Source organism: Aedes aegypti, chromosome 3 (genome assembly GCF_002204515.2).
Source record: "Aedes aegypti strain LVP_AGWG chromosome 3, AaegL5.0 Primary Assembly, whole genome shotgun sequence".
NCBI lineage: Eukaryota > Metazoa > Arthropoda > Insecta > Diptera > Culicidae > Aedes > Aedes aegypti.
Window position 1 is genome coordinate 174,620,127 of NC_035109.1, and position 27,524 is coordinate 174,647,650.

At 38.4% G+C, this 27,524-nt stretch overlaps 2 protein-coding genes across 4 annotated transcripts in view; one reads left to right on the forward strand and one right to left on the reverse strand.

The window, feature by feature from the left end:
• The window catches only part of LOC5567150 (serine proteinase stubble), a 544,997-nt gene that overhangs the window by 392,749 nt on the left and 124,724 nt on the right, over positions 1 to 27,524 (forward strand). The gene's annotated exons all lie outside the window — the stretch shown is intronic.
• Positions 3,796 to 26,386, reverse strand: LOC5567152 (UDP-glucuronosyltransferase 2B15). The gene is made up of 5 exons (XM_001651530.2): positions 26,079 to 26,386; positions 16,459 to 17,647; positions 8,222 to 8,652; positions 4,453 to 4,672; positions 3,796 to 4,311 (listed from the first exon to the last, which is right to left on the reverse strand). Exons 2-5 carry the CDS (start codon positions 17,085 to 17,087, stop codon positions 4,014 to 4,016), a joined length of 1,578 nt encoding a protein of 525 aa, XP_001651580.2. The 5' UTR covers positions 17,088 to 17,647; positions 26,079 to 26,386; the 3' UTR covers positions 3,796 to 4,013.

Consider the following 27,524-nt stretch of genomic DNA (forward strand, 5'->3'; position numbering starts at 1 on the left):
ACTAAAAAAATCAGTGACGACTTCCTTCGGAAGGGAAGTAAAACCGTTGGCCCCGATTTGAACTAGCCCAGGGCTAAAAATCTCGTTAATAAAGATAGAAAAAAAATAAGAACACTGTTTAAAGTTAATCTACAGAATCCAGAGCAAATTTCCAAGACATTAGATGCTGGATTCCAGAAATTTCCGCAAAAGATATTCTTACAAAAAAATCTGGATAGATCATTGGAAAACTTCCTGATAGTATTACTAAAAGGTTTTCAAAAGAAATCAGTGACAGAAGTAATAGACGGATTTCCCAGATTTTTGTAATAATTACGTAATAGTTACGATCCATAATTTGTGACGAACGGACAACTTTCCAAAGCTTCTAAACTGATTGCTCAAAGTGGAGCTGTCAAGAGTGACGAGTTATTTTCGCTGGAAAATGCACACGCCCTGTTGTGCTTGGGTAAAGAATCAAACCAGAAGCGTTCACAAACGATGGCACTGGGTGAAGGTTCTGAACAAATTAGCGTTACCTCGAAACGACCTTTCTGCTAACTGCAGGCGACGATAATAACAACAACGACCACGGCAACAGCATTCGCAACCTCAATGGCAATCATCGACTGGAACTCGATCGCTTTTGGAGGTTGCGATCCGAAACAACATGCGACATTACGGATCTACGACTAATCAATGTCAGAAGATAACGCTCTACGATCCACTTTAGCACCGGAAACTGGAGAACTCCACATCAAATCTGGAAACTTTGATTCACATGTTGAAAGGGAATTCTCTTCAAAAATACTGGATTGTACATCGGTCTGTTTGTAACAATGGCTATGGGCGTTATCTGCACTAATAGTATGCATACATTGAATAAGGCTTCCCATGAATTGTGTCGAAAGTACCAAGTCCCGTCCATGTCCCCTGCAATTCGGTTCAAGTAGCCTATAGCGATTCCGCCTTGGAGGACTGCTCATCAACTGCTTCCTCATAATCATGCAGCTCGGATTGTGCTGCGTGTACTTCCTCTTCGTAGCCGTCAATCTCCATGCCTTAATGGAGTACATTAAAACGGACGTTTTCGCCGTTCTCTTGAGGATATTGATGCCGTTGACCGCCCTGAAAGATCTTGTGCACAGCACTACGGTAGCACCTGCGTCCAGTTGCAGCAAGATTCCGCTGTACTTCGGTACGGTCATGTACGCCTTTGAGCCGATCCTCGCGATTCTACCGCTGGAAAGCAACATGAAAACGCCGAAGGATTTCTGCCGCTGGTGCTTAACACCGGAATGACTATCGTAGTGCACCTGTACGGGGGTGACCCATTCCGCATAAATATGTTTCGCATAAGGACGTTTCGCATACGGACGTTTGACATAAAGCAGTTTCATACAAGAACAGGTAGCATTTTAAAGAAGGCATATAATTATGATTATGCCAAATGTCCATTATGCCAAACGTCCGTATGCGAAGCGTCCTTATGCGAAACGTCTTTATGCGGGCATCCAATCAAATTTTCGAGCCGTTCTAAAATCTGGAATATTTCAAACCACTAATGGACATTTTAATCAGAAAACTAAGACATATTTGAGACTGCGCACTGGGAATGAAAAAGCAAGCTGAGTTTCATGCAATAAGGGTGCAAAGAGTGAAATTCGGCACTAGGCATATATTTTTCATATATACTAACATCGCTAGTCAGAGGGTACCTCTTGTAGCTGATGAAATTTTCCAAATAACTCTTGTGGGGAATAAAAGAACCTTCAAAGCATATTTAATTCTTTACAATAAATGGACTGAAAATCATACGAACATTTAACGTTTACAGTATACTGAAAAACTAATTCTACATTCTTCGTAGTTTTTCCGAAAGTTTCGATGCACGTACATTTGCGTTCAATTACTCTTTCCTTTGCTATTCCTTAAACACATTTTCAAATTTTTCAACGAACAGAATGATCTTTAGGTGCAATAAGTGGCATTAAGAACAATTGCAATTAACATAAGCAGTTGACCGAAGGCAGATCAGCATAGCAGATACCAAAGCATTTCCATCTTGTAGACGACTATTTCGTTTACAAGATGGATTTGATTATTCAGTTTAGGAACGGAACCACCACCTCCCTTAATATTTCCTAGCGTTTTCATTTGTGATGCAAACAAATTAATTGCTTCTACGGAAATTCTGCTGCTTGCTCTCTGAGTGTCAGAAAATAGGTTCAATACTGAGCCGACTGAAAGAGTTTTGAAGCATCGGATGTTGCATCAATCAGCTGTTTAAACGGTCTCAATATACACACATATTACATACCTGCTTGTATGTTTTTTTTCTATCTTTATTAACGAGATTTTTAGCCCTGGGCTAGTTCATCTCGGGACCAACGGCTTTACTTCCCGTCCGAAGAAAGTCGTCACTGAAATTTTTAGTGACTATCTCGGGAATGGGATTCGATCCCAGGTCCTCGGCGTGAGAGGTGCTTGTATGTTTGACAAAATTCTCGTCCAAAACCTACAGTATATTTATCGTAAAAAGCGATGAAATTATTATTGTATAAATCTTTTCGGGTGTTTCATAACTAGAAACCACAACTTAGAAGAACATAACTGATAATAAAACTCACTGCTTTGGTGTTTGTGGATTGTGATGTTGAATTTCAAAATTATATTTAGTAAATCTTATAAATTTTTGGTCCCTTGGTTGCGCCACTGTTCGTACACCTACCAAAATTCAAACGTACAATATTTAAGACTATTTTGGTTTATAAGCTCTATTTGATTGCTGAAGTTCTTTATTGTGATGTTCGAATGTAGTTCAAAGTACATTTGGACAATTTGTTTACGGACATATAAGAAATTTAGGTAAAATTATGACTACACTTTTTATATTAAATTTCGGGGAGGGATTATTAGAGTATGTTTAAAACTACAAATTGAACTTTAACACTTCACTTTTTGCAAAAAAAAAAATACTAAAATCACTAGTAAGGCGAGCAAATACCTTTAAACTCTAATATGTGTTGCTTATCTTGACAGATAGGCCTATTTCGACTTCTTCAGTGTCGAATGCTCGACTTGAAGAGAATATCGCATGGATCTATTATTTATACTAGAAAAAAGTGCGTGGGAATGTTAGAACTAGATTCTACCTGTAATCGTATACAGGGGGTCTTTTTTTTTTATTGTGTACCTAATCAAATGAAAGGATTGTCAAAATTACAAATTCCTGCTTGTTTGGCAGGTGGTGTTAGTTGGTTTTCTATAGATTTCAAATGTAAGTGATGAGTGTTCCTTTACAATAAGTTAATCCAAGAAAGGCAATTTGTTATCCTGTTCCAATAAATGACACCTATGACCTTCGTTATTAATAAAGTATATCGAAGTAAATGCATCATTTAATAGTTTTATACCAACTGGATATGAAAACAGTGCCCCGTACGATAATGAAATTGAGTCACTGTATTTGACTAGATCCTCGGTGTATCTTGTTAAAAGCTAGTCCACTTAGACCACGTAGTTCCTAGCGAGGCCAGCCCATTTACACCAATTTCATTCCACGTAAAACAACAATGCAATAGTTGTTTCTGTCTACACTCTAATACCTCAATCAGCTGCAAATACCTATAGTCAAACCCAGGTATATATTTACAATTCATCAACATTCACTAATCCATCAAAACATATCCACATCTCTATCGACGCATCGTTTTCCTCAGAATGCTTGGGAAAATAAATCAAGATGCTCCAGGAATTCTCAATGGTATCAGAAACGAACTTTTAGGGGATCAATAATAATATAATTAGCACGAATTACTTGACTCGAATTATTTTGAATTATGTCTATAGTTTATTTAACTTTTAACACTTAACGCTAATATCACAATTATTTTGTTCTTAAAATTACGATACGCATTTGACAAGGTTCCACTCAAAGTTTCTCACACACTCATCTCACGTGTTCTTACATCATAACCGTCAAACGGTTCCAAAACAGCTGTAGCTATGCTGTCAGTCACTTCTGTGTGTTCTCACAGCAGCTTGCACTTTCTGCTTCCCCGCGTTACCATTTCAAATGGCAAACTCTTTGAGTAACGCATCGCCCGCCCAATCAGGTGGAACACCACCAGCGTAGCGATTGTAGCGAGGACCGCAACCGTCACTGTGACATCTAGTATCAAGTACTGGAACCATGAGAGCCGCGGCGCGCGCAAATGCCTGGTGCCCTCGTGCCGAATGATGTACTCAATCCACCACGCTGCCCGCTCAAGGGAATCCAACGGTTTGTCCGCCAGCAGCCGGTTGAGCTTGTCCATGTTCGTTTGGTAGCTGAGAGCGAGAGAATTAGGAGAGAGGGAGAGATGAATCGTTAGTGTTTCATGAATTTATGAATGCGATGATTGATGAATGGCGCCCAACAACGTGGTCCATCATATGGTTTGGGATGTTGATTGAAGAGAAGTTACTCACATTTCGAGCTCGAAGGCATCTTGCAGCTTATCGGTGATGGTGTTCTGCGGTTCGAAGTCGATTAGCGATATAATGCCAGCTTCGTACTTGGAAATCTGAAGCAGATAGTGCTCCAGCAGCGTGGAAGAACTGACACCAAGGACCGGAACACGGTGATGGATGGCATCCTCGATGTTCCGCTGACCGCCACCGGTGATGAACAGTTTCACCTTAGGATGTGCTGTAAATGAAGAAAATAAAAAAAAAATATCTATGAGCGATTCTCATCAAATGTGTTTATTCTGATAAATATAATCCAAATTGTATTGCCAAAGTTCATGTAATAAACTGATGAGAACTGCATGAAAAAAAAAAAAAACATTTGGTTTCAGATATATCTTAAACGATTACTTGGTTCAGTTTAATGATACAATTTTAATGAAAAAATAAGACTGCTGAAAAAGGGGTTACGGATATCGCTTTTCAATCGGTTCAAAGCTTTGAATGAGATGCCAAAAATAATGATTATTTTCTCAAAATCTATATTTTTATTATTCAAAACACTTTTGTTGCTGACCCTCTCAATTAATAAATAGGATACAGAAAAAGATGTTGTTTTCCATTTAGATTCGTTAAGTTCAAGTGCATAGCTAATTATTTGTTTTTCTGGGCCCTTCTCTACTCGCACTTGTTTACAGCTTTATTACTGTTGTGCCGGTCACACATGAACGCTACAGTCACTCACGGCTCACGGCTCCCCCGCCAAACAGCTTGAGTGTGTCGAGCGTGAAACAAACAACGGTTAGTCGGCGGCTACTAGTTCAGCACTTCCCGTGTGAAATATGAATGATACGACAAGTGGTCGAGCCCCCAAACGAGACAAACAATAACAACGTGTCTGACGTAAGTTACACTCGGTAAAGAGCAACTACTTAATCGCAATTCAGTAGTGCATGCACAGGCCGAGATCGAGCAAAACAAACCCCACCTCGCGCGTTGTGGTTTGTCCCCAACTTGTGCATATTTGCATTGACTTGATGTGATAGTTGATACCTATCTCTCTAGACAGATATGCAGTGCATGCATTGCAAGATTGGAGTATTTTCGCAAAACAAGTTCCTCATCATCTGCAGCGACCTACCATACCCCCCAGTCTGGATAGTTGGCTGTTTGCCCGTTACTTTTACCACACGCAGGATGCAATATAAATATCTAATCGTTTCAAAACAAGTTGTTGTTTTAGTTTTAGCTGGCGGTCAGCTGCACTGTGGGGTATGATTGCTTTCTATGGTGGTCAAATAAATTGTTATTTCTTCACCATATTTGATTCACAGGTAAATATTTCTCGCTATTCTTGCTACAATCTATTGAAATCGAATCAATGTTTTGAAAAGGTTATCCAGTGGAAATTCATAGGAATAACGTACCTCAAACCATTGCCTTTCACATTGATCATTTCGACCATGACCATGGCTTTGACGGATTAGTTTTTTTTATATTATTTTTATTTTCGAGGTCTCTAAAAGCTTTTAAACATTTTTTGGTGGCTCTTTTACAATAAACTGTGTTTGTTGTTTATAGCAAGATTTCCAAGATGGAACCAATTTGAGTTTGAGCTCCAAGAAATCTTGTTAATTAAAAAAGTGCTGGTCTGAACTCACTTTTTCAATTAAAACGCTTTCTGAAAGCTTATGTTGGATTCTTTAAATCTTTTCTTAGTGATTTACAAAGTAGATATAATTTACAACATATCTGTTTTTTTTTCATTCCTTTTAATTAAAATTATGTTTTAATAATATTCATGAATGTTCCAAAAATCATACTTCGATCAAATTTAAGATTACGAGGTTGAGAAAATTGCAATCTATTCATGATACAACTTATCTTTTTAAGAAATTTGTTGCCCTTTCCTAAACTACATACAGTGTTTCAAGTTTGCCAGTAACATTTTTGAAAATACAGTGTGGATCCGATTTTGTCAGCCCCTCAATGAATTTTATGCTGACAAAATGGGGAACCTGACAAAATCGGGTCATTTTATATTGTGCCTGTTTTTCAAATTTTTATGTGTTGATCATTGCTTGTGAACCGCGTCAATAACTTACATGGACCTTTAAATGGCGATAGACATGAGCGAGGCCAGGTTTCTTTTTATCAGGAGGGGGCGGGGGAGAAGATCGATTCTGAACATTTTATTCACGATTTTCACGCCAAAACGATCATTATACATCACCTCTGCACCCTTTTTGCAAAGTGAAATCCTAAAAGCGTCTTGTTCCAGTGTTGAGTGACGGGTCTATTTTAAGTCTTGCAGATTTTTCTATTGGAAAAACTCTAACGATTCAATTCGTTGTGGTTCCCTTGATCGGTAATTTCGCTCTAGTCAGTAAGACAAACGGAATCAACCTGAGTTCCTAGTTATACATGATTGATGAATTATTTCAGCGAAATTACTAAAGAGGTTCATATTAAAATTCTTCTTTTTTTGAACTTCTTCGAAACCAAGATATTCTATGCCAAGAATATGTCGAAATTTTCTTGGGTAGACGAGAAGAACTGGATTTGAAATGTTTGTTTTATTGTCTTTAAATGGGAGTCTAGAAATACGAATGTCAAATAATGGTATATTTCGTTATTATTACTAAAAACAATTGTTTTCAACATTGATTTCATCAATTCTCTTAAGGCAGTTCCATGATTTGTTTTGAACGTTTTCATTACAACAAAATCCCGTCCCAAAGAAGTTTACTAGAAACTCTTCCAAAAGTACTTCTAACAATTGCGTAGGCATTTCCCTACGAGTCAGAAAAACCTTAAGTTTATTCAGTGTTGCTATTGTCATAAGCTTTCGAAATTATGGTTTGAATGTTAGGCTTTGTTAAATTACAGACACTGGAAGAAAACATTAACAAAAATATATATATATATATTCAAGGAAACATGAACAGTTTTTAAATGTTTAAAATATCAATACTTCACTATCCTCATATTTCATGTTTGCACAATGTTGCATAATGAAGTTTAAAGATTCCAAAGCTCGATATATACTCGAATTATCGTTTTATCAAATGTGCTATTTTGAAAAACTTTTTCAACATACATTATGTCCGTTTGATAGCATGCCCTCCCACTGTGCATTCCGGTTGGATCACCAATCGTCAACGATCATCATCAGCGAACCAGGAAGTTGCGAATACCGGCGAGCGGCGCCATCAAACCGTCCATCCCACTACTACGGTATGCTAAAATACACAAACAAAAGCTGCCCTCAAAACAGACCACGGCAATCACAAAGCGCTCAAGATATTCGCAAAAACAAACTCCTGTTCCCTCCCGATCTTCCTCTACTATTACCCTCTCACTCAAACCATCCGTTCAACCGTGTGCGTGAGCATACTGCACATATGTCGTGGGTCAGTGCAAAAACCAACAAGAAAACGCGATTCCAAGGCCGACAGCTCAACACCGGCACCGCGCCGGTTCGGTCTTTTAGCCGAGCGAGGCATTGTTTTCGCTATCGTTGGCTTTCTCGCTGCGCAATAACAGAGAGCACGCGGTTTCTTTTCGCCTAAACCGGCTGCCAAGCCCCCCTAAATCAAACTGTTTCGCGTCTATCTCCGATTCGCGGTGAGGTGCGTGCGTGACCGTCGCCTCGTGATGACGGACTAGACGCGCTTTTAGATACGGAATTGCGACGCAGAAAACATCACGTCCTTGGTCGTAAGCTGTGTTTTCGCGAAATTGTTATCACCGGTGGTTGAACTTCAGGGGGGTTTTGGTTGGTACTCACCGAGAATTTCCTCCTGCGGTAGGTTGTACGATTGGTAGATTCTGGCGGAAGTGTTGACCAGTTGTCCCTGGTTCCAGTTCCACACGACTGTGGCGTCCACGGTTTCCAAGGCTTTGACGATCTTGTCCAAGCGGTGGAGGTCCATCACCGGATCAAGGTCGAGGTTCACGTATACGATCGGCTCCTGGGCCTGTTGCAGGAACAGGGCCAGATCTTCGCTCATTTCGTCACCGAGAGTTTGTTTACGATGGATCCCACCGAGGTAGATGGTGGTGGGACCGACGGGGCGGACATTACCGAGGGCTTGGTAGGTGTTGATCAGCAGCAGGTCGGCATTTTCCTCGATCTCGAGAAGGTCCGGGAGGCTGGAGCCGAAGTTGGCTCTGGCGATGACGTTCTGCTTGGGAATCTCGTAGGAGTAGTAGTAAAATCTGGAACGGAGAAGTGAGATGGGAAATTGTTAGGTAGGGCTAAGAAGCTGTTTCCATGATTCACTTTGTCATGTGGGGTTCAACTCGGACAGAATGCCTCAAAACTTTCACATTGCACATTCTTCTTGGTATTACGTCCTCACTGGAATAGAGCCTGCTTCTCAGCTCCGATGAGCACTTCACACAGTTTTCAACTGAAAGCTTTCTTTGCCAATGTTGCCATTTTCGCATTCGTATATCGTGTGGCAGGTACGATGATACTCTATGCCCAGGGAAGTTAAGAAAAGTTCCGACCGTAAATCGAACCCAGACACCTTCAGCATGGCTTAGCTTTGTAGCTGCGAACTCTAACCACTTGGCTAAGGAAGGCAATGATATCAGGGACTGTGGTTTGTGACGTAATGATGAATCGTGGTGATGTCAATGAAGCTTATCGGTTAAAGTACAACACAAAGAAGAGTGAATTACTGACGTCAAATCTTAGAAGAAACTGATAAGGTATAGAGTAACGGCAAAAGTACGAGTGGTGCACAAGTTTCTTTTCAATATTCCTAGCTCAATTCAGAACAAATGTTATGAATGTTATAGTGATTCGAATGCTATTCAAGCAAGGGACTTTTACTCAAAATACCATAGAAATCGACTGGGATTTGAGTAAATTATAGAAATTGGTTGTGTCAAGACGTAAAAATTGTATTTTTCGAATAAAGTTTTATTACATGGAACAAAATAAAAATAAAATATTATTATAACTTTTATGTAAGGACATATTAGGCCTATCGTAAGAATGCTTTGAAATGTATTAGTTTTTTGCATAAATGATAAGAAGTCAATTTCGACCAAAATTCAGCCCATAATCAAAAGTTCGAATCATCTTCAATTTCGAAATATCTCATGCAAAATCTTTTGAATTTGCCTTGAACATTGATAATACTTTTAAATTTAGCTATATATGCCTGATATTTTGAAAAAAGCGACCGAAATTTCACATTTTTCCTATTCCTATTTTTGGCTATTTCGATACCAGATTGTTCAGCAACATTATAGCCAATGTGTTGCATGTTCACTGCGTGATATTTGTTTCCTTTTAACTTTGACAGTTTCTCTGAAAATATCGATTATACCTGGGAAGGAGGCACCGATACTACACACGAAATATAGAACAACGTTTGTTTGAACTGCAAGATAACTCCAGCTTGCCAACAACAATCAAGGCAGGCTTGGGGAAAACCGCTAGTTTTCTTTTGTTGTTTACTTTCGATCTTTCCTGACAAACATGAAAAAGGGCCACAGTTTTCTATGCACCAAATATTGATTTTCATTGGAAAAAGTAAAACGATGCGTTTTTCAATGCTTTATATTCAATCAGTTGAAAGGTGCTTACGTGACATTACTTGCATTACGTACATGAATTGATTTTCATTCAAGTTTGGTCACTTTTGATCAAATGCGAAAATGTGTTTTAATCAGTTACGCGCTTTTTCCATGTTAGTCCAATGTTTGTGATCTGGGCTCACAGTGACAGTTCGTGACAGCGGAATCTCGGCTCACTATGACGTACAGATATTTTGTATTGGTTTCTTCCTCCCAGGATTATACCACTAAGGCCAGCTTTTGCCCCACCTTACTCTTTAGTAAGAGTAATAGGTTGAGGAATGAAAAATCGTAAAAATAACTGAAGCTTTTTTTCATGTCTGAATACGTTCTACGAAGGCTTTTGTACTCTATTTTATATCTATTTGAATTTGATACAAAAAAATCTAATTAAACATAGTCTAAAAGTGCATACGGTTTGTACGGCTAACGTCAAAGATGAAGTATCAATAAATAAAAAAAAACTTAGAAGGATAAAATCATTGAATCTCCAAAAAAAGCACAATCTCCAACTTGTTTATAGTAATTGTATTCACACACATTTGTTTACGATGTGTCTGAGAAAGTAAATAATGATTGAACTTTGTATAATAAATCATGAGACTCAAACTTTAAAAAATCCTCAGAGTTTGTAGATAAAAATTTGGGTCAAATTTTTTAATTCAACCAACCTTGAAATCCTTAGACCCATACTGCCAACAAAATAATGTGCCAAATTAGTGCTTCACTTAGTTTCATACAATTAAATCATGGAATTATAATAAAGGCTTTCTAATCATCTTGATTTCTTACTGCTACAATAGTTTCAGCAATATAAAATCTACTGTTCATTTCAACAATAGGGTCAGTAGACAGATCAATACAGTCGCACTAGTCAAATCGCAATCATTGCAAAACATATTTTGAAATACAGATCAGGAGCTATTTATCTGATTCATCGTTCGATTCTGCCCAAAAAATATCGAAATAAGTAGCTTCGATTGATATTTAAGCTCCCTTGCACGTATAGTAGACCTATTGTACTTATAGTAGCTCCTCCAAAAACTGCTCTTTTATCGAACAAATTGAAGGTAGAATGAAGAACCATTCTACATCAATCGTAAGCTTTTATCCATTATTTAAAGGAAAAAAAAAGCATAAAAGTTTTTGAAAATATCATTATGATTTGTGTTTTTGTTTACTCTATAGAAACAAAAAAAGAAATAGTTCTACTATAGGTAAATGTGTTCCAATAGTGGATCAGACGATATTTTATACTAAAATGTGATTTTTCGTAGTTTTCATGTTTTTTTTTCTATAAAACCAAGGAAAAAAGCTTTCAGCTGACGTAAACATAAAGCTGCTGGTTTTATTTTATGATCTTTTACGATTATTTATTCTTACCTATACGACTATTGGTATATAGACCCTTAGGTTAAACTCCAAACACTCGGTGAATCTATGACATTTTGTTGGTTGACATTTAGTCGAAAGGCGTTTAGTCAAAACTCCGTTCGGTAGAACGGAAATTTCGTCAATTGAACATTTGATCGAAATCGTTTGTTTGCAATATAAAACATATGACATTTGGCCAAAATGACATTTTGTCGAAAGGACATTTGGTCGAATCTAAATAGTATGGAAACAAAGTTTCAAGTTTAGTCGCATTATCGTCAAGAGTAGCATTTTGTAGCTAAAACAGAGAGTGATTGAATAATTTTAAAAAAGAATCATTTTGTCAACAATATGTGGTTAGCAGTATTTTGTTATACAATTTAATGAACGGGCTTGGTGCCTCTCATGCTAAGTACCTGGGATCGAATCCCATCCTAAAAAAATCACTTGCAACCGTAAGTGATTGTGACGACTAATGCTGTTGGTCCCGAGATGAACTATTATGAACCATAATTATGAATCATAATTTTCAACCCCTTGCATTTTAAACGTTTAATGCTGCTTCTTTATTCAGACTTGTTATGCGGTTCAAGAAGAGCTGCTTTCAAAAAAAGCAAGCCAACTTTTGCCACCTCAGTTAACTCGTCTTACCTTACCCGAAATACAGACTAAGCACAATTTTCTTGTACAGTTATTTTCCATCGAACTTTTTCTCTTTGTGCTCTAAAGATTCAATTCACCAAGCAAACATTTCCCGATGCATTGTTATAATTGTTCGAAAATCGCATTTTGTCCAAATGTATATTTAATTAAATGATCCTTCAATAAACCCTTCCAAAACAAGCTTCCGTCCAAACGTCATTCAACAAAGTGTTCGAAAGATTTTCGATCGAATGTCTATTCGACCAAATGTCCATTCGATTAAATGTACTTTCAACCAAATGTCATTCGACCAAGTGTCCAGAAGACCAATAAACCATTTAGAAATAAGCTTTCTAAATCTAAGACGACCAAATTTCCGTTCGATCAAACGTCATTCGACGGAAGGGGCTCCCTCCTTTACACTGACCGCCATTTCCCCGAATATCACCCCCGAACACCACTATCCAAAATACCCCGAATAGTATGAAATATAGTGCAGTATCTTGTTTTGTGGCCAGAATATTGACGATACTGTAATAATGCAAACAGTTATAAATGGTGCGTAAAATTCGTCGATAAGATTTTCATTCTTCATAACTGCAGCAAGCATTTTATCAGAAATTTGTCCTTCTATCTTAAATATGCTGTTCTTTCATGTTGTCATTGGAACAGCTTGTCACTTATATTTCAATATGGAACAGCTAATTCTTTATAAAGCAGTTTTTTTTCTGAATTTAAGGCTATAGTAAGAACCGATCATTCGTCAAAACTGAAAAAGCAGTTTTCCGCTTATTGATCTACAAATCAAGAAAAACAAGAACATCTGTGTATCATATTTGTCTTAAACCAAACACGTGGTAAAACAAAAACACCGCTAATAAAAATTCGGCAGAATCATCCCATGAATCAACGAAAGCTTTTACTGTAGCGACGATCAGAGGCCGCCGTGTTTCATATATGCCACAGTGGAATGATCGTTTATCAGGTATCCCGTAGAAAATACATGCAGCAAAATCAAGATGATCATCCATTGCCACCGATTAAAAAATCTTTTGGAAGATCCTAATGCCGATGGACCGATGCGCATATTATAGCTATCCATTCATAATAAATTCACTCTTCTTTTTGAAATAGACTGTTCTTCAGAGCACAGTATTCTATCTTTGTGAATCTCACAAAGCCAAACAAAACTTATTATGCAAGAATTTTTTGCTGAAAACCTAGCTCCTTTTTTATCTTCTAATATTGGACAAAAAATTGTTTAAGCTAAGGTTGTTTAATGCTCATAAGGACGTGAACAATTATATCCTTACCTTCTAATCAGAACTAATCGCAAAATGTTATACATTCGGCATAATGGCGTTCGGGGTAGTGGCATTCGGGATAGTGGCGTTCGGAGTAGTGTCATAGAGTCACGACAGGTTCAAAAGGTTTTCGACCAAATGTCCATTCGACTGAATATGAAAAGGTGTAAAAACCTTATGTACATTGCAAAAAAGTAGAGCCTATAGGGTAATTCGCCAGTTGTTGAACGGTCGAAATGCTCGCTAATTGTAGAACACGCCATGAGCACGGACTGTTCCACAATAGGCAAAAATTTTAGCCGTTCAATATAAGGCAAATTGCCTTTATGCGTTTAATTATTGGTTAGCAGCAATATTATTTAACTTTTAATACTCGTTAAATTTCCAAAACATAGCCAATCAACATGAAACCTTTTGTGTTCAGTAGATCCCATTCACATGATAGAGATACATTCATTTACTCGTCCAAATTAATTCAAAACATATCAAAAACACTACATTTTCCTTATAATTTTGACTCCCATACACCTAATATGACCAGGGTACTTCTAATTTGGCCACTCTTATAAGTAATCAATGTGATTGGTAAATTTAGGAATTAAAACTTAATCACTGGCCAAAACCAACGAGAATTTCAAAGCGAAAAAATGGTGTCAGCTCAATTCCGATATTTTACATACTTAATATGGATTGAAATCTAGCATTTGACATATTTGTAGTATAAACAGGGCATCCCATATAAGTTTGATTGACATTTTATCTTAAGCTGGCCAAAACCGGTGCTTTTATCCTAAGCGATAACAGTTACAAGTTCCTTGCAATTTCTGACATTGTAAACTGCCTATTTTTCATTTTCAATATTGTATGACTAAGATCACCAAATACCAAGAAAAAAAAACACATAACATCACTTAAAAATAACGTGACGTCTTCCCCGGATATCGTTTCCCCAAATGTCATTTCCCCAAACGCCAGTTTCCTGAATGACCCCTTTCCCCGAATAAGCCGTTTGCTCGAAAAGTGAGGCAGTTCAGTAATGTGCCAGAATACTAGAAAGAACGATAAACAACCAAGAGAAGGAGATGTTTGATCATTCTTGACTAAACAGATATAGCCAAAGATACCGAGGATGGTGGAACTCGAAAGAACCGCAAATCATATAAAGAAGGGTGCATATCAGAAGACCGGTGCATTCACCACCCTGAAATGGGTGAAGTTATTACAATAATGAATGCCATGCACTTTTCGGGTAAATTGGCAATTCGGAGAACTGGCATTAAGTGAAACAGCATTCGAGGAACCGACATTCGGGGAAAAGTAGCACAACCAACTGTTCACTTTTGGGTGGAAAAATTGTAGGTACATTCTGCAACTTTTCTGAAGAAAGTATGCCAAATGAGAGCCCCAAATGCAAAAGGCTGTAAGTAGCATTTTGATTGTTTTTGAATTAAATATACTAGAAAAATCTACTGTTTGCAAAATTTCCAACGCTATGTGTAGGTGATTTTTCCGTCCAATATAAAAATCAACATAATTTGTAGAAGATTGGCTTATTTTTTGGATCCCATAAAATTTGTGCGGAATGAAAAATTGTTGAGAAAGCTACAAAGTTCATTTTCTTAAAACTATATTTCTGTCACTTACACCTCTTTGCTTCTAAACTTTCAATTATATTTCTATTATTTTAGTTACAGGGGAATTTCGAGTGTTTAAGGATATTTTCCAAGTGCATTTTCTGAATTAAAAATACGTTCTGGCAGTTATTGCAGGAAAAGTTGCTAAACGAAAAACTCTGAATGAACTTCATGAGATATTAAAATTTTGAGACTTCATATTTTTCCACTTTAACATTCTTGCAACTTTTAAATTACAAATATTGTAAGCATGCAATGCTGAGTAAAGATGTGTATTATTATTTCCTATACAACTCTACTGAATGCCACATAATCGCTAATTTGAGCTCTCCATAGATAAAACACAGATTTTTCAGCATTCGATGAGATTTTGGACCGTTCAACATTTAAAAAATATCTAATTTAAAGTAAATCTGTCAGTTAGTATGTGAAAAAAGTGTGGTCTTGGCTAGTTCATCTTCGGGTCATTTACATGTTACTTCGAATTCAAAAATTTGTCATTTTTGTTAAAATTAAAGATTTGCTATACTTCAAGTTTCAATCATATTGAATGTCACATAATATATCTTCAAGTTTTGTTGATTTTCACATTCTCAGTATTGCCTCGATTCATCAAACAGAGTCAATTGGTATATTAGGATTGATCCCCAAAGACCTCGATTGGAAAGTCAATTTTTGGCTGAACACCTAGACTGAATTTCTCAGCGGAAGTTATGCATGTTTGAATTTTGGCACATTTTTCCAATCTCAACCTTTTTTATCAATCCTCTGTAGATCTAATTGATTGATTTGATTCTGATACAGCTACAAGTTGGGATCGCGGTACCGACTAAGGGAAGCTGTTGCAACATTGTCAATGCCAATAAGCTGGATGCCAGCCAACACTTCGAATATAATTAGATGTGAAGCTGGTTTTTTATTGTATGAATATCTCAACACAGTTTTAACAGTATTGAAATCTGAAATACTGAAAACTATTTTATTCATTTAATCAAGGTTAATTTCAATACCTCGTAACACAACTTCACCTTAACTGTGAATAGACCGACACATTAATCACATCCTTCACTAGAGGTAATCTGCTCCCTTGCATGCTGTATAAAATAAGTCAGTCTATTCCAAAACTAATTTGTTTTACTTGGTGTAAATCTAGCTCAAGTATGTTCTACTAGCTACTTTGCTAGAGCCCTGTGAACACCGGTTTCCGTTCGATCGCTTCACGAGGCGGTAGTCTAGTCTAGCTACACGAGCTAGTTGATAATTCGAAAAACTATTGCACACCACAAGGCACGCAGTGACTCGAGCGCCGCCTAAGTTCACGGTTCAATTGCCACATTCCGAAGTTTTTATCAACGATAATTGCAACTTGATGGTATTGCATGCCATGCGAAGAGCTACGGTTACTTTAGACTGTTAAGCAATTGGCGGTGATAATGAAGCCCTAATTATCGAAATGATTATCATTTATGTATACTCACCGGTACCAAATGGTGAATAAAACGCTGGAAATTCGTTGCAACAGGCTCAGATCCTCCGAGAATGGCATGAAAATGCTTGGGTAGCCAACTGGGTGATTTGGATTACCGAATGCTTCGTGGGCGTTGATAAAGGCTCCGCCATTGGTGATTCCGACCAGAGGAGCCTTGAAGTGGTGGGCGAAAGCGTTCATCAACGTCACACCGGACCATTCGACCATTACCAGGTCGAAGTGATCGTGACCCTTGATCAACTCCTGCACCAATGGGTGCTGAAGTTCTGCCTCGGAAATCTTTCTCATTACGTTGAAGATGTTCATCAGCATATCCTTGGCATCCAAACTGACCGTGTTCAGATCCTCCAAGATTGGTAGATTGTACACAAAACTGACATCGATCTGCTGTATCCTCTCGACCAGCGTTCCGTTTCCAGCCACGCGCAAGTCAATTGGATCTGTCGTCAGCAGTGTTATGTGATGTCCCCTGTTAGCTAATCTCTCTATTAGCGGCCTGTAAACCAGCTGATGTTCTTTGAACGGTACTGGAAATATAGCCAAGATTTTCGCACTATCTATACATTTGCTCATCACGAGCAGGGTGCAAATCAATCTGATCAACACTTTAGCAGCCATTTTAACGTTGAGATTGGCAACAACCACTTGAACTGTACTATACTCAGTATCACTATTTTTAGCCTAAATTCAACGATCCCTGGCGAACGTCGATAGGCAATTGGCACTGGATTCTTCTCACTTTCACACAGTTGCAGCAGTCAAACTGAATTGGCGATCTTTAACGCCGACTAGAAAATTGCTTTCGATTTGCGATGATTGGTACTCTTCTTGTTCTTCTTATTCACTTCGCCGATGCGATCCACGAGATTCAATTATCACTTTGACCGTATCACTCCCGTCACACGACTGGACCACTTGGAGTTGACGCCCGAGATCACGCTATCAATTGCTTCTTCCTTCAAGCCTCGTTAAGTAAGTGGGCGCACGTCACACTTTCGACGCGCGGGGCCTACGGAATGGATTCTGTTCTTTTTCTTTATTCGAGAAGAAGGTACAGTTCTTTGTCACAGAGCACAATAAGAAAATCAGATTCACTTGGACTCGAATTAAGGAGAGTACGTTTTGCCGTTGATTGAGTGGCTGTTGAGCGATCGGTTGCCGTCTCAGTAAAGGGGTACCTGCATAAGGAAAGGGAACAAAAAGTGAAAAATGATGTTATTGCATGATTTTGTATCACGTCAAAAGTCGGAAATGTTAAAAATAGGCGTGTTCATACAAAAAAGTAGTATTATACGCGTCTGGTACTCGGCGTTACCGTACATTTTAGACCACATTCGCACTGCTGCATGTAGCTTCCTTTATCAAGTGGCTGTTTCAATGAACTCGAGGCGCGCACGCATATAGGACGTGTCTTGGGTGCTTTATTGCTTAAGCCATGGATTGGATTAAAGTTTGTTGGTCAGTGAAACGATGACTCGTCAAATTTACCTTAATTGTGATGGCGGGATCCGTTTTTTTACAGAAAAAAAAAATAAATATTTAACAATGCTTTTGCAAGATCAGAGAATTTTTATGTTTTCTGTTTTTGGATGATCTACCACAACCATTTTTCTTCGATCTTTTGTGGTATACCTGTGTCCTTTGTTTAGTCATTTGTATATTTGTATATTTGTATGTTATCCATCTGACTTTTGTCTACATGAATTGAAACTAAATCCTATATTAAGTCCGAGCTCCTCACAGAGATCTTCAAACATAGAAAATAAACGGATCATCGACGTTAAAGGCTCGTTACTTCCAAAAGCAGTACGATGAAATCTTTGCTGCAGAAGGGCGCCGCCACGTAGAACCCTTGGAGCGACACGGAAATTCAGCATCGAGAGCAATCGGGAGCAGTCAACTTCGCCGTTCATGAGTTTGGCTATAAAAGCAACTTGTTGGGTTTTGCGTCGACGATCCAGCGTATCCAAATCAAGCAGCCTACAGCGATCCGGATATGGCGGCAGATTCAGCGGAACACGCCAAGGAAGGTTCCGCAGTGCTAGTCGCATAAACTTCCGTTGCACGCTTTCTAACCTCAAGCTCCACGTTAGTTGATAAGGGGTCCACACTACAGCGGCACTCTCTAAAATAGGTCGTATGAGTGAGCAATAAAGAGCTTTCAGACAATGCGGATCAGTGAAATCCCGGGAGATTTTTGCTATAAATCCCAGCTGACGGTTAGCTTTCGCAATTACATTGGATCGATGCAGATTAAACGTGAGCTTGTGGTCCAGCAAGACTCCCAAATCGCAAAAACTATCGGCTCTCTTAAGAACGACGTCATTTACAACATAATTGTACATAATCGGTCGAGTTATTCGATAGAACGACACAACTATACATATGGGTACACTCAGCGTCATACGGTTCCGTCTACACCAATCAACAAACATATCCAACAAGGCTTGTAGACGAACGCAGTCTTCCACTGTGCGTACGACAAAGTACAACTTAAGATCGTCAGCATATGCAAGCCTGCAACCATGCCCTAGAAGCAGCAGCACGTCGTAGAAAAATAAAAGAAACAGGAGTGGACCCACGTTACTGCCCTGCGGCACTCCGGACATACTTGTAAAGCTCGACGACATACAGGAATCAACCTTGACTCGCAGCGTTCTTCCGGTTAAATAGGAGAGTAACCATGATGATAGTCGATTCGACGCGCCTAGTTTGGATATTTTCGCCAGCAGAATGTCGTGGTTAATTGTATCGAACGCTGCTTTAAGATCAGTATAAATCACGTCGACTTGAGCACCATTTTTCAATTGTTCAAAGCAGGTCGTAGAAAAGTCAAGCAGATTCGTCGTCACTGAGCGTCCAGGCATGAAGCCATGCTGATCAATGGAAATATAGCCTTTGGCTTGCGCCAATATAACATCGCTCACGATCATCTCGAACAACTTCGATGCAGCAGAAAGGCTAGTGATACCTCTATAGTTAATTACATTCCGTTTCTCGCCTTTTTTATGTACCGGAACCAGGAATGACTGTTTCCAAATCGCGGGGAAAGTCGAATCAACAAAAGATTGATTGAAAATCCGGCATAGTGGCTCAGCCAAAGCACTCATGCATCGACAATATACGGCTGAAGGAATACCGTCCGGACCAGGTGAAAATGTGCATTTCAATTTTTTGGCAGCTTGCGAGACCATGGCAGGCGTAATTTGGAAAATATCCAGATCTAAAAGGTCCCTAGGGACATCTGATACAGCAGAATCCACCTCAGATGGGGATGCGGGTGTCGTATCGAATACAGATGAGAAGTGGGCGGCAAAAAGTTCACATTTCTCCAAAGGTGACGAGGAAACGGAATCGTTCAGGAAAACACTCATCGGTATGGTCGAGCTTTTCCTTTTGGAATTCACGTAGTTCCAAAACTGTTTTGGATTTCGCTGAAGGTTTGATTGTACTCGCAAAACATATGACTTGTAAAGAGACGAATTGAGTTCCCGATACTCATCACAGGCGCGATGAAAACTGCGTATATTTTCAAGCGATCGGTGGCGACGGAGTCTACGTTGAAGAGCATTGCGACGTCGTTTCAGGTTTCTCAAAAGTGGAGTGCCCCATACCGGAGAGACCGCCGGGCGTCGAGTTGGAACATTTGTGTTCAACCAATTCGCTATGACGAAGCAGAATGTTTCAGCCATATTGTCGGCCGTCAACCCGTCCAGAAGAACATGCCAAACAGTTTCGGACAGGAAAAGCGAGAGAGCCTCAAAATCGATCTTCGTAAAATCCAATTCCCCAGTTGCATTGCTGACGATGGGCACATTATTGACTCCATTAGGTAGCATTAGGTCAAGCTCCAATGGAGGATGATGCTGATCAGTTGGTAAAAGCGGTGCGACGGAACATGTAATTTCGGGTGATAATTCCAAAGAGGTGAAAACCAAATCTAGAGTCCGATTCAGGTGGTTGCGCTCGATGTTCATCTGATGAAGATTGCAGAAATCCATGCCATCAATTAGCGATGAACTAGTCGCTGATATAGATCCACTATTAGTGGGACGAATCTCATCGCCACACCGCTTCCAGCATAATTCAGGCTGATTGTAGTCGCCAAAAACCAGCAGATAGTCATTACCACTGCTTAAGTTTCGTAGTTCACGAACCGATTCAATGTGCTCATCCATAACGTTGACATCCTTGCTTTTGTCTGGTGGAATGTAAATTGCGCACAGGAGTATCCGTTGGTTGCCTACCAGTACAGACACGCAAACCTGTTCAAGCGATTCACCAGTGGTAATGCTGATGCTGGAGCTGGTAAAACGGCGATGAACGGCAATAAGGGCTCCACCAAAGCTCGATTTGGCACTATTCTTGGCATTTCGATCACAGCGAAACACATTAAAATTATCTCCAAAAAGCTGTACAGAGTTGATAGCTGCGTCAAGTCCTGTTTCGATCAGAATGATTACGTCATAATTGCAGTCAATGGCGTTACAGTACAGTGCAACGATTTTAGTGCGCAGTCATGTCGTGATCACCATAGCTATTGAGAATTTATGAAAAAGCCACTATTTATACAATTATCATTCTCTACCATCTTGGAAAAAGCCTTATTAGCAAAATAGGGGTTTGAAAATGCTGAAATTTACCATAACATTTATTTATAATAAAATAAAAATTTCAAAATGAGGATTTATAAGTGTCATTACAACTAGGAGTTCTAACATTAAGATTGTCGTAACGAAAAAATAAGTACATTTGAGCTTTAAGTATAAGTTACACTTATTTTATTTCTATATAGGCAAGATTAGTTGAACCGGCTAGCAGAGTTAATGCGTAAGATTCAGACAAATGAAAAATCCCGTAACACACATATTTATGAACATGTATTTTTTTATATGGAGACTTCAGTGCGACGTCGTCAGCAACTTTTTGACTTTCGTGTTTTTTATTTAGGTTTTGCTTCAACCTGCGAAACCATCTACAGTCAGTGACATAAGTTAGTAACCAAATGCTGTTTTTCCATACAAAATGCCCAAGTTTGTGGTGCTGTATCTCAGCTTCTGGTAGTCCGAATTGGCTGAAATTTGGATGACGAACTACAAATAACTTGAAATTTTGCCAGTAAGGGAATTATTACATTGCAGTAATTTTACATAGAGTTTCAGAGGGTTGTTCAAAGACAAAAGTAAGTAACCGCGAGACTTTTTAATTTAAATCGAAAACGGTAAGTCGTGGGAAGTTGGTGTGTTCTACAAATTTGTGTAACTTCTGAAATTGAACAACTTCGTGGAACAGACCAACAACCAACAACCCACAACTTACCATTTTAGAATTAAATTACAAAGTATCTCGGTTACTTACTTTTGTCTTTGAACAACCCTCTGAAACTCTATGTAAAATGACTGCAATATAATAATTCTCTTACAGACAAAATTTCAAGTTATTTGTAGTTCGTCAGCCAAATTTCAGCCAATTCGGACTACCAGAAGCTGAGATACAGCACCCCAAACTTGGGCATTTTGTATGGAAAAGCAGCATTTGGTTACTAACTTATGTCACCGACTGTATATATCGTGACATAATTGAAGGATAACTTCTAAAAAAATAATTCAAACTATGATTACTGTGATTCTTCAAAAATCACAGAATTCCGAGTATATTGTTCTTGGATGTTAAAGGTCTGATCCAACTACTCTTCCAAAGTTCCGTCGAAATTTTTTTTAGGTTGTTGTTCAATCTGTTCTAGCAAGGATTTCTAACAAAATTCTGGTTTATTTTAGTGAAGCCTGCTGAAATTATTTCGGTCATTTCTTTTTTCCATAACTTCCTCTTGTAATTCTTTCATGAGTTTTCTATGGAATCTTCCAGAGATATTGAAATTTATCATTCGTGCATGAAATTCTAGAGATGTAGTATATTATAAAAGTCAGCGAGAAAAAAAAGTAACAACCTCAAGTGTACACAGCATCAACATGATGTTTTTGGTAGTAGTCAACTCCACAACTGCCGGAGTTTTTCAGTGATCTTTTAAAAAAATCTTCCGCAGTTCTAAGAGTCTAGAATCCTTCTATGGATGTATTAAAAACTTTTGAAATTTTTGGAGTGATTTCTCTGAGGAAGCTGTTATTCTTAAGCTGAGATGAGATCAAACTATAAAATTTTGATATAAAAAAAAGTTTCATAAAAGATCTTATTAGAAACTAGAATCGAACAATGAAAGGCAAAAGCATAGAGCGCGTCTATCGACGCTCCATTACTTGATTCGAAGATAATAAAAAAATCATTCCTTGGATTAATGATCCATAGCTATATATTGCAGTACGCATTCGAACTAATTGCCTCCCAACCCCTTCTTGATCAATACCTCATTTTTAGTTGGGTACTTTCACATTACTCGACTCTGGGTAATGAGGAAGTGGACCCTCTCGCCACGGTGGACGTTATATAAGATGTTATTAATTACAACGAAGTTAGGGGGACGGACCTGGTGTAGTGGTTAGAACACACGCCTCTCACGCCGGGGACCTGGGATCGAATCCCATCCCCGAGATAGTCACTAAAAAATTTTCAGTGACGACTTCCTTCGGAAGGGAAGTAAAGCCGTTGGTCCCGAGATGAACTAGCCCAGGGCTAAAAATCTCGTTAATAAAGATAAACAAAAAAATACAACGAAATTATCTTCATTATATTATCATAATGGCACGCCTCGACCGAATATTGCCACAAAGAGGATGAAGACTTGGAAATTGGTTGATTCCCACCGGCAAAGAAGAAACTATGGTTCAAAGTATTTGATATGAGTGGAGGCTTTATTAACCTACACGGTTTGTCACCGAAACCACAACGCTGCTGTTATGAAAAAAAAACTAGGCTCTCCATCAATGTTGTACAAAATACAATAGCGTGACGTAGAAATACCTCGATGTCTGATCTGTTTCATGCAACACTCAGAGCCCAAGAAAAACAAGAAAAAAAAAAAGAAATTAGAGATGTGTTTGGATTGTAGGGGGACATGGGGCAAGAAGGACACCCGGGGCAAGAGTGCCAACTCTAATTTCACGTAGTTCAAATCAATTTTTTGATGTTTAACGCAGGATAAGTATAAATTGAGTACTAATTGAGGGTTGTGAAAATATTACAGTTAATAATGTTTAGTAGAAAAAATTAGAAAAATGTCTTTAACTCATCAACGCAAAATATGCGAAATATTATGAGAATGTAAGACTGGAAAACAAGGTTTGACTCCCAATAAATACAAAACATATTGATTTTTCCGCACAGTATTGATGATTTTCAATTGTTTAATATAGCTGTGAGGATTTTTTTTTCGAAAAAGTCCTTTTGACATTCAGTTTTACATATATAAAAACAGTATGTCTTATGGGGCAAGAGGGACACCGCAATTTTCTCATATAAAATCAAATGAACTTTTATTTATCTTGTTTAATATTGCATTCAATCAATGTTTCCTACTAAATAAAATCAAAATAAACCATCTTGGACATTCAGAATGGTTTCTGAAAAATTTTACTTTAATTGTTACAGTCAAATAAGATGAAAACTAAATTAATTTCGTAAAATTACTTTTTAACTATAAGTCAACAACCCTCAGTTTTTATCTTTACTTACTCTACAATTTATCCTTAAGGCGGGGAAATAATAAAATACAAAATTTGTGGCATTTTGCTCTGGTGGTCTTCTTGTCCCATATGAGTGGCACTCTTGCCCCGTGTCTCGTTTAAAAACCTTATACGAAGGGACATTTTCAAAAATCTCAAATCATCATGTGTTTTTTATATTTTTGAAATCTATCGATAACATCATTTAGAACAAGAGCTGAGCTGCACTGGAATAATCTTCAAAAAATGTGCTTATCAACCATGATTTGAACCTATATATCTTAAGGTGTCCTTTTTGCCCCCAGCCCCCCTACCCCATTTGGTATAACGTCGTTTGGCATAAAGTTGTTTGGCATAATGGCCATATATATTTTTTACACTGTAAAGAAGCTCCCCGCAGCTCCCCGAAATATCATGCTCAAACGCGCTTTCATGACTAAAGAATCGGTTGGAAAAGATTCCTCTTGCCTAAGTTTGCCTAAACGTTAGATTTTTTAAAAAGTAGAGAGCCTCAAAATGTATGAAAACAGCAATTTTGTTAGAACTTTATTCTATGAGAACCAAATAATTGTGACTATATAGTTTTCAAACCTGAATCATGTTTCAAAACACTATTTGTGGGTAAAAATAGTAAAATATTGAGAATCCGGAATAACTGCCATGAATTTTAAAATCTTGACCACTGTGCGTCGCCTATGGAACTTCAAGTAGGTTTACTTTGTGCTCCAAGGTTCTGTTTTGAGTTTATACCGCTATATTGTATTGGTTAAGCATGTAGTTTTGAAGTCCTTCATGGCAGTAAACCTTTGACGATCTTAAATGTCTATAAAATTCAATATACACTCCCGTTCAAAAGTTTGGGCCCTCTAAAAACATAAAAAAGTATTTGGTCCACATCTCTGTGATAACATGTTGAATTGGAACCCACTATGTCGCATTCGAAAGGCAACGGATAAGCATGCTCAATTGGCGCAGCCAAGAAACATTTTTGACGAAAAGTGTCAACAGCTGAAGCAGGAATTTAACCCTCATTCCATTTTCGATATCAACCGCATGGCCACGAAGCCAACCTAATTGTCATATTTATTTGTTTCAAAACAGCACTATTTAGATCAGATTCATAAATAATGCTTCCATTGTAGTGTAGAACACAGATTTACAAATTTCACGAATCACTTGAACACCGATCCTATCCGAAATAGCCACACATTGATAGCACAAGACCGGCTGGCACCACATCGTTAGTTCGCTTTTTTAAGAGTAGAACATGAGCACATAAGCTTCAGCACCCGTTTGGTTACATTCACCGCAATGGTTTCAGCAACGACTACACAGAAAAGCGGGCATTACTCACAGCAGTATTTTTCCAGGTTTAATCGCGGCTTTAAAGCAATTCTCCAATCCCAATCTTTGAAAATAAATATTGGGAAAATGATAAGAAAATTCACATATGTATGTGAACTGCCCGGATTATTTTCTGTGTGACGTCTGCTGGTCTGTGGTAATCCCTTCGGCGCTGTTACGCCACTCCAGTACGGACAGTACGTCCAAAGGCATGTTCGAGACATGAAAACCCGCGCGCTGCGTTCCTTAGAAACATCGACACCGCTATCGAATGTCGTGGTTTCGCTCCCCTGCTGCGTGCTTCGCTCCTCATGCCGTTTATGCAACAATACTTCAACTGGTAAGCTTGTTTCGAGAACCACCATATCATTTGTGCATAAATAAGTAATTTTCTTCGCATTCTCAATCATGAATCATATGAAGTGGCTCGGTTTACACTTATCAACAAATATGTCCCGTACGCGTAACATTTACCCCTTCAAGAACTTGTAGAACTTCTGCTGCTGGGAAGCTCAACAGCTGTCCTGACTGAGTCATTCCGATTCATTCGAAGATATCTTTATTCCCCACCACTGAACAAAGAAAACTGATCCTAGGCCTTTTAATAATTCATTAACCAAGGTGGTTCCAGACCACTTTACACACATACCTCACTGAAAAGGCAGAAGACGATTAAATTGAGTATCACTGGTACTGCACCGCACCGATCTGCTTCACAATTCGTGTCCACACCTCCGTTACAGAGTTCAAAATCCAAATTTAATCCACGGACGCTTTGCAAACACACAATCAGCTGTTGGACCGGTTTTGTTTTTTCTGTTTGAATATTAATCACACAACCACAAGGCTCACACAACCCTGGTTTTGTGAATGATTTTTTCTTAAAATCACTTGCTGTGTTGTTTGATGTTCACTGTTCGAGTTACCGCTGAGGACTGAAGCTAAGCGCTAGCCAACGTTGTATTATGAACTTGGCGTTCGATTCGCGCACGCGGTTTGGTCAAGTAAACACCGCCGCGCGAAGGCTTCCACTGATGCGACACTCACGCTTGGTGTTGTCGTCATCGAGATTAGCAGCGTTGCGAATCGTGTTCACTGTTGAGTGAGATACCTACTCACGGCTGTTTGTGTGTAGATAGATGGTCGTCGTTATCTCAATTTCGAGCTCATTGAGAACTGTTCATTCCTTGCCGATGATGACGATTTGTTTGTCGTTCAGAAAGTGTGCGGATTTGTTGTTGTTTATTTAGGTAGATCACGTTTGGAATAATGGCAAAGAGTGTTTGCCGGGTTTTCTGCCGATAGGACAAGAGCAAGTTTCTTGCTGCGTTTGCACGTATCTCCAAGCTTATCGGCGTAGATGTGGGAGGTTGAGGCTTTGTTCGTATTTCTGTGAATGAAAATTACAGCTGGGGTTATCGCTCTTGACATACATTCTGAAGGAAATCAAGAAGTATCTTTATTGTTCTAATTTTAATTTCTATATGATGAAAATCGATGTGACCAATAATTACGTATAATTTGTTTCGCAATACGAAAAACTTGGCTACGTAGATAGAAAATCGGATTGGTTCCATTATTTGTCTTTCCTGTTGACTCTGTAAGCATCTTAGATCATTTGGGCGTACTTCTGTAAACAGGTAAGATGACCTAATTTCAAAATCTGTCAATATTTACAGAAGCACTGTTTTTTGAGGCGAAATCAACAGAGTTACTAAAACGTAAATGGTAGTCAATAATAAACATAAATATTTAGATATGATACATTATCGTTTTTTGGGTATTTTTCCTACCAAATATTGTATTGAAAATTGCGTTTCGAAAAGTGCCTTTGAAATCATTTATTGGATATATATGCCTTATCCCTTCCGAAACAATGTCTCACCTTTTTGATAAAATTATTTTTGCCAGGTGGTAACGCTTTAGATTGAATTGTACTGTTTATGAGGTGTTAATGTAACCCATTGGCTATTCGCGACTACGAAACAAAAAGAGATTTACAAAGCACTCGCACCAACGGAAAACCTCGTAAGGAACTGTCATCGTGTGCGTGAAAAAAAAAGCAAAAAATATATCGCGCCTTGTTTTTCTCACA

Bases quoted from the DNA above. Each gene is read 5' to 3' on its own strand.
- LOC5567152 (XM_001651530.2), bottom strand. From the start codon at position 17,087: ATGGCTGCTAAAGTGTTGATCAGATTGATTTGCACCCTGCTCGTGATG. The intron at 8,653-16,458 runs GTGAGTATACAT...TCTCCGTTCCAG, and splicing joins TTATTCACCATTTGGTACCG to ATTTTACTACTACTCCTACG. The intron at 4,312-4,452 runs GTGAGTAACTTC...TCTCGCTCTCAG, and splicing joins GATGCCTTCGAGCTCGAAAT to CTACCAAACGAACATGGACA.